Source organism: Pinus tabuliformis, chromosome 8 (genome assembly GCF_031772625.1).
Source record: "Pinus tabuliformis cultivar Carrire ecotype Pingquan chromosome 8, CPIR1, whole genome shotgun sequence".
NCBI classification, from domain to species: domain Eukaryota; kingdom Viridiplantae; phylum Streptophyta; class Pinopsida; order Pinales; family Pinaceae; genus Pinus; species Pinus tabuliformis.
Window position 1 is genome coordinate 1,235,489,705 of NC_142294.1, and position 8,086 is coordinate 1,235,497,790.

Genomic DNA, 8,086 nt, shown 5'->3' on the forward strand with positions numbered 1-8,086 from the left:
GATGTGTAATCAAGGAAGTTAAAATGTGAAATGAAATCAAAATTTAAAAGATCAAGTCAGAATAGTTCATGATTGATGAACCATGTAGGTGAAAAGGATTCCTAGAGAAGTGACGAGTACAACGGATGGTACCCATGTGCCTCCGTAGATGGATTTCTTTTTATATGGACATTAGTAATCAATTGTATGTAGGTTGTCAAGAGAGAAGAAGAATTCCTATTGTGAAAAAAGCCGAAAAAGAAAATAATAACAAATCAAGACAATGCTTTTCGAAGTTATGCAAATCAGAAAATCAGTTTGTATACAAAGCCTTCATCGAAGTTTTTGGTGAAATAATTAAATGAGAGAATGTTAGAGATAATTACTTCACCGTTCTTTAGACACCATCGCGTAGTCCACACCGGGCAACGCCTAACCAGCCATCTATAGAGTATTTAATGCCGAAATATATGCAGGCAACTTAGCCCGATAACACGGGAGTGCCCAAACATTATTTAATGCCAAAATTTCCTGCTCCCATGTTATCGCGTTAAGTTGCGTGCATATATTTCGGCATTAAATACTCTATAGATGGCTGGTTAGGCGTTTCCGTCCACACCGCCTTAGCTTTTTCAGAGTTGAACAGTCAACAATGCCTCCCAGGGAACGCCGCCTTAACTTATACAGAATTGAAAAAACAACACCGACTAGAAAATTCATTAATGTAATGAATGTAACCAACTCAAATTTTAATATAAATATAAATGCTCAGCGGGAGTAAGACATCCCACTCTCTATTTGAAATACCTCACTAATTTTCTTAGAATATCATTACTAATTTTCTGCAATGTAAATAACTACACTGATTTTATGACATTATTCTTAGATTTAGTTGCAATTAAGATGCGCAAGCAAGCTCAACTGATACAGAGAGCCCCCTCGCCTTGGTCATTGGCCTCTCTAATATAGATTTTCAAGTGCATATCGATATCCATGAGAAAAAATGTTAAATCGATATTATCCCTCTCAAAAATCTAATTTAAAGCCGAAGAAATTTAAAACCAGCCTGATGTACATTGTAAATCCAATCCATGACGAATTGTTCTCAACCATTATCATCTGAATCCGTTGTTGATATCTGAAACAGTTGTAATTAATTACTATAGGTTTTCTAATGACACACGGTAAGCATAGTTATTTATACAAAGTTGCACTGCTCAATATGAATTCACATTGAGTGAAATTAAAGTGTGAACTGCCCAGCTATATATTAAATAGTTTATTGTGTTGTCTTATTGCCATATATGAAAAGTTTATAATAAATTTAAATATAAGATTTTACGAGAGTATTTGCCGAGGTGTTTATACTCTACCAGTAAAACATTGTTTTCACGGTGTGTGAAACAAAGTTGCGGTAGATCTTTGTAAATTTTCTTGTGAACGTATTTTCTCTTATGAAATTAAATATAATACATATTGTGCACTCCATTATGAAGAATTTATTTTTGTTTGATTTGCACAATATTATGTTTTTGGTTTATTTCGTTTCTCTTCCTTTTCGAGTTTTCCCACGAGTCTCTACACAATATATCAAAGACACACTGAAAGTGAAGGAAACAAAGTTGTAAGAAGGGATTTTGAAGCAGCATATATGTTTAAGTACAAGATAATAAGTTATTTTTTATATAAATTATTGGATTTCTAAGTTAAATTAGATCTCTTGGTAAGACACATAAAACAGAATGAGTTGAATATGTGTTATATTTTTTTCATGAGTAATTTCATATGTTGTTGTACATTGTTTTGGCTATGGGAGGGTTTGGAGGGACCGCCACCTTGCACAGGGTGTGGGGTAGCATCCCTAGATTTCTTTTTAAGTGGACCCAATAATAGTTGTGCAAATCCAAAGATGGGGGAAGACCCAAAGATGGTGAGCCTACCTAACCATGGTTTTGTGCACGGGGTTTGCACATGGTTTCGGGCAAGATGGTTTTCTGCCCATGATATTTTGTAATTCTTGAGTTTTGAAAATTGGAGCGATAAGGTTATAATTAAGGGGGTTTGAAAATTCATTTTGTTAGTTGATTCAAGTCTAAGCTATGGATAGTTTAATTTTGTCAAGTTGAGTGAAGTCCACCATTAGATGTAAAAGTCTAAATTTGAGTCCAAGTCAAGTTGATAGTTTGATTTTGTCAAGTTGAGTGAAGTCTGCAATTTTTAAAAAGAGATGTAAAAGTATAAATTTGAGTCCAAGTCAAGTTGAGAATCATTAGTGAAGATGAGGTGAAGATTCAAGAAATGTTTCTGTTCTAACAAAAAGGTGCATTCTCTCTTGAACTTGACATTGAAGCATTGAATTATTAAGTCAAAATTGATAGGGAGTTCAGTTATTTCAAAGTTAGATAATAAGTCATTTGAACTTCTTGTTGAACCTCACACCCTAAGGTGATATAAAAATCAAGTGAGCATGATAAATTAGTGAGACATGTTAAAGAACAAAATGTGTAAAGGATGAAAGCCCCTTCAAATACTATCTACATCAATGTTTTGAGAGAACTTAGACAAACTTCTTGTTATTGTTTCGAAAAAAGCTCTACAACCAAAATGGGTAAAGGATGAAAGCACCTATAAATACTATCTACATCCATGTTTTGAGAGAACTTAATGACAAACTTCGTGTTGTTTTCAAAGAAGCTTTACAACCTCGTCTAGACATTGTGGGGCTTATGAATCAAGTGATGGAGAAGAAATTGATGCAATGGAACCCACGTGTGGTCCTCCTTTTTCTCCATGTGGAAACTCACAGAATTTTTTATTATTATCCCTTTTTCGAAGGTTCACTGCACATATGGTACACAAGGCTAAAATTGGAAATGTACTATCACATGATATATGATAGTAGCAAATTAATAGTAGCAAATTGTACAGTTTCTATCTTTCATGGGTGTTTTGAAGGCATTTGATGTAACATACTTCAATGGATATATTCCATCATGAATATATTAAAAAAAAATCTTTGTTTATATATACATATACATATACATATCTATTATGGATAACTTTACATTAAAATTAAAAAAATTTAGAAATGTATTCTAACTAGTGTGGTTCACATATATGGATTGAATCATCATCCTTGTTCAAGGAAACCTATACCGTTTAATATGACAATTTCATTGTTCATAAAAGAGTAGAGTTTCACTACTTCCTTGTACTTTTGAGTCTTAGAATCCTAACTTGAAGACTAATTTTTAACCAATTGTCTCGTTAGTGATTGACACAATGAGTTGCTATCCCCTCCAACTGGTTTTAAATTTATCTTTGGCCCTTTGTGATAATGTGATAATGCTCAAAGAGTACTAATCTCCCACACCCACCCTCTAGCTAGTTACTAATTTACCATGATAAAAAGCAAAACAAGTTTGAAGACTTTGATAATAACACTAGGGATGAAATTATGATATAACTTAGTCATCTAGCTGAGATGTTCTTGAAACCTCTCTTTATAAATTAGAAATCAATTAAATTTAATAACAAATTAAAAAGTTTATGTAATAAATGGCAAAGTATTGGAAACTTGGATACTAACAAGAAAAATGAAATAGAGAGATTATTAGTCACTAACTTCCTGGTACATATTTTGTAAATTGTAGAGATGATTGAAATATTTTTTGATAAAATTATAAATAAATTTAATTTAATAACCAATTAAAAAGTTTATATATATCCACAAATAAATTTAATTTAATAACTAATTAAAAAGTTTATATATATTTATATTTATCAAATTTAAAATAATCAATAATATTAATATTAGGTGTGTTTTATTATTATATTTTTCAATTTATTATTATTATATATATTTGAAAACCTATTAAAATTCTATATATTTTTTGTAATGTTAAATTATTTTATAATTTATTAATTAACTATTTATTAAAAAATATATTTATATCGTACAATGTTAAATTATTTAATATATAACAACGCAATTTTCAAAAATATAATATTTGATACCTTATGGAAAGTTGAAGGATATACATTGTCCATGATAATGATAAGGCTAGGATGGGGCTAAAAGCTCCATCTGACCCAACACCTAAACATCTTCTTATTGAGTTTTGCATGACAGACGCTGCCGTCTTTTGCAGAAACCAGTGAAATATAATTCTACAGTTAGCCCAGCAACGTACAGGGAATTTATTGGAATTATTGGACCAGTGCTAAGTCGCGCAGGGAATTTATTGGAATTATTGGACCAGTGCTAAGTCGCGCAGGAACCAGAGGCGAAGCCAAGTCTTCCGCCCGCCGTGTCAAAAGCAACCTTCATCTGCTGCTGTTGGAAGTTCCCGATAATGTTAATACTGTCCGATTCCGGTGGCACTGCGAATGCCAGGCACACCTGGGATCCGTCACTCTGGAGGGGTATCAAAATCCCTTGGGCGCTCACACTCACAGCAGCGTTGTTCTGGAAAATAAAAGTTATAATCGGAATCTGGACTTCGCCGCTTTTGGACAGGTCGTAGCAGGTGTCGAAGAGTTGGTCGGGGTCCGCCCTCGGAAGATCCTGCGTCTGGCTCAGGAACGAATCTCTCAGGGCAGCGTATGCCTCTGGGACGAGCCGAGTTATGACGGTTCCAGAGTCCACAATCGTGCCTGCTGTTTCAAGAACAGCAGGCGTAACCGAGATCATCTGGTCTCCGACGCTTATGCCGGTCAATCCCACGAAATAGAAGGATTTAGATATGGAATTTGAGACGAGAGGGGTGAAAACGGCAGTGGCAGGAATCGAACCCTCACCGGCGCTGAACGAGCCCGTTGATGTGGAGGATCCGAAATCAGGAAGGCAATATGAGAATTGGCCACGATATTTGCTTTTTGTCTGGGAAGGAAAGGCAAGTGGAGTCCGCCCCAATCCTAAAAGCCCGGCAGACCCGTTAAAGAGCCCTGTATTGGAATGCGCGCATCCGAATTCGAAGCTCTGGAAAGAATCGGAACCCAGAGTAAATGTCTCCTGGCTGAAATCTCCCTGGGTTATTGATCCATCCCCGTAGCGCACTTCATAAACGCAGCCCCCATTACTGCAGGTGTTCTCATTGCCTTCTGAAGTGGTCAATTCAGTACAGGCATCCGCATCACAGGATAAGTGTCTGTAAGAAGATGACTGCTCGGGATCGAATATGGGACCTTCCTGTGAATAACATTTTGAACAAGGATCGCATTGTATCCAGGTCACATCGCTCCCCGTGTCAATTACCAGCAGCTGATTCTTTGCCGGTGTGCCAAACCCTGCTGTTAGAATATAGCTGTCTCCACCGACATTGCTTCCAGGTTCAAGAGGAACGTCGCTCAGTGGAGAATAAGTCCCGCTGGTTCTGGACCTTATTGTATTCAAACGAATATTGTCTCGTTCGAGAGTCTGAGAGACAAAGTCTTTCCATGAGCCCGAGTTGGTGGGTTTGAGAGGTGAGCAGGCCCCGTGAGTATGAGCCAGTGTTATCTTCACGCCTGGCTTTAGCGCTTCCTGACCTGTGTGTTCCTGACCTGCACACACAAATTCTGATTATTATTATCACTTTTTTTTATAAAGCATATGAATATTGTAAGCATAAAGCGTTCTGAGTTCTGGTGTGTATTAACGTAGCGTTCAAAACTCCATACGACCAAACATGAAAACGTTCAAGCAGCCTGCTGAATTAATAGTTACCAAATTCAAATTCAATACCAAAAAGAGTTATCCATATAAAATTTAATACAAGATTTTTGGGTTGTCGAATTAAGGCTTCTGTGATGTATATTAATTTATGAGAGATTCTTCGAGGTAAATCACATAAAATATTATTTGTGAAATGATATTCTATGTGATTTAGGTCGAAGAATTTCTCATAAAAATTTTTTTAAGTTAAACTTTTCAATAATTTTTCATATTTTTATTTATTTTATTTATTATTTACACTATTTTACATATATTCACTTATTTATACTATTTTATATATATTCACCCAATCTCAATTATTAAATGTCAACACGTTTAACTGATAACTTAGCCAAAATATTAATAACACTAAACACAAAGTGAAATGGTATCTAAAAACATCTGGAAAGATTCACTAAACCCAAAGTGAAATGATGGGTTCTCATTCGTCTAAGAACTTCTGGTAACTTGAGTGACTCAAGTTTACTGAAACCCTTCTGGTAACTGAAGTAAGTCAAATTTACAGAAATCATTTTAATACGAAAGATTTTTTTGAAAAAGTATTTACTCTCTATCTAAGTATATGGAAAATTCCTGTGAATTTCTTCATTTAAAGCTTTTTAAAATTTTAAAAGTTTTAGACTGTAATACTGGTGGTCTGGGGATGTTGAACTGCCAATGAGTCTGCATTGAAGCAGAACAACAGCCACGCTTAAACATATCATTAGAGAATGTGTTATTTGGATATCTATTGACATGGACTGAATGTAGGCAAAGAAGTTGGGATGAAGTGCAGGTATTGGATTACATAGACACCCCAAAGGAATTTTATTGGGAAAAAAAAAATTCTCTTGTTTTACTTGAGTTCTGTAGAGGAAATTTGTTGTTTTTTCCAGACAGCTGAAAAGTAAAGCAACCCTAACCCGTGTCACTAATATCTTTTATATTATTTGAGTTTTGTAAATGAAATTAGTTGTTTTTTCGGGACAATTGAAACTGTGACATTAATGGTAATTTTTAGTCAAAAATCTGAAATATGTATTAGTATATCTGTATTTTTTTTCTTTATTTCAAGGAAATAATAAAAACATATTTTTTTTTTACAGTAGAAAATTTTTCTTTGGAGTAGATCTACTAGATGGGAAAAATATATAAAAAAATAAAATAAAATAATACCGATTTGCATTAAAGTAGCTTTCAAAACTTCATGAGTAGATGCCATCTCAATCCAACATAAAAACCAGGTGATCTAGTTTTTGTTAATATAAACCAAATATTAAAACTTTCACATGTATTAAAACATATATACTTTGAGTCTACCTAATGGTTAAGAGCATGTGTTTCTACTTAAAAGATCATAAGCTCAAAACCATAAGAAGTAGAGTATATATGCTTTTATAGATTTAACAAATTGATTGTTGCGCAGTGAGCCTTTTCATTAGAAAACCACAACCATACTAAAAAAATCTGTAGCTCGGCTATGCATTAAGATTTAAATTTATAAAATAAATATGAAAAGTAATTGATTATGAATAAGATCTCAGCTATCCATTAAGATTTATAGAATAGATATAAAAAAAATTGATCATGAATAAGATCACATACAAATTCTAACTGATTTATGCATCCTGATCAAAAAAATATCTAAATTCTAAGTGATTTATGCAACCTGATCAAAAAAATTATCTAAAAAATACTCTAAAAACAACGAAAGAAAAGAAAATCAAATCCAATTCAATCAAATTAGCTAAATCCAATCCAATCAAATTAGCCGACCTGCAGGTGAAGCTGAGCATTCGGCAACTCCCTGTTCCCACTTCACTTTGTTGAAGTATTTAGCCGAGATAGTGTGATAATTCTGGCGTTCTAGGCGTCTTGCGCTGCCCATGTGCAGGCATTGAAGCATTAAAACAACAACCACCATTACACTAAAGGCCAGAAAATGTGTTGCTGGGTTACCCATTAGGATGAGATGTAGGAAGTGACGAATATGGTTGAAAAAATTATATCTTTCAAACATGTCATTGAAAGATGAATGGAAAATAATATTATATAGTGCAGAATACAATGCTGCGACCATGTGATAACTACCTCACTGATATCATTGCTAATTTTCTGTAATGTAAATAACTACACCGATTTTATGCAATTATTCTTGGATTTAGTTGCAATTAACTAATAGAGTTTTTCAAGTGCATATCCATATGCATAATAAAAATCTTAAATCGATATTGTCGCTCTCGAAAATCTGATTTTATGCAATTATTCTTGGATTTCGTTGCTGCTAATTAATGTAGCTTTTCAAGTGCAAAAGCATACCCATGAATAAAAATGTTAAATCGTTATGGTCCTTCTGAAAAATCTAATTTAAAGCCTTATCCAATCCATGCCGAATTGTTGTCAACCATTATC

The 8,086-nt window shown here is 34.0% G+C and overlaps 1 protein-coding gene across 1 annotated transcript; it reads right to left on the reverse strand.

The window, feature by feature from the left end:
* Positions 1–4,243: 4,243 nt before the first annotated feature.
* LOC149239865 (aspartyl protease family protein At5g10770-like) lies at positions 4,244–7,637 on the reverse strand. Its single transcript, XM_089367227.1, has 2 exons — positions 7,451–7,637; positions 4,244–5,508 (listed from the first exon to the last, which is right to left on the reverse strand). Exons 1-2 carry the CDS (start codon positions 7,635–7,637, stop codon positions 4,244–4,246), a joined length of 1,452 nt encoding a protein of 483 aa, XP_089223353.1.
* Between the last annotated feature and the right edge of the window lie 449 nt (positions 7,638–8,086).

What these genes read in the sequence shown, in the direction of transcription:
- LOC149239865 (XM_089367227.1), bottom strand. Translation starts at nt 7,637, where the DNA reads ATGGGTAACCCAGCAACACATTTTCTGGCCTTTAGTGTAATGGTGGTT. An exon ending in ATGCTCAGCTTCACCTGCAG is followed by an intron (nt 5,509 to 7,450) that starts GTCGGCTAATTT and finishes AGGAACACACAG; the next exon opens with GTCAGGAAGCGCTAAAGCCA.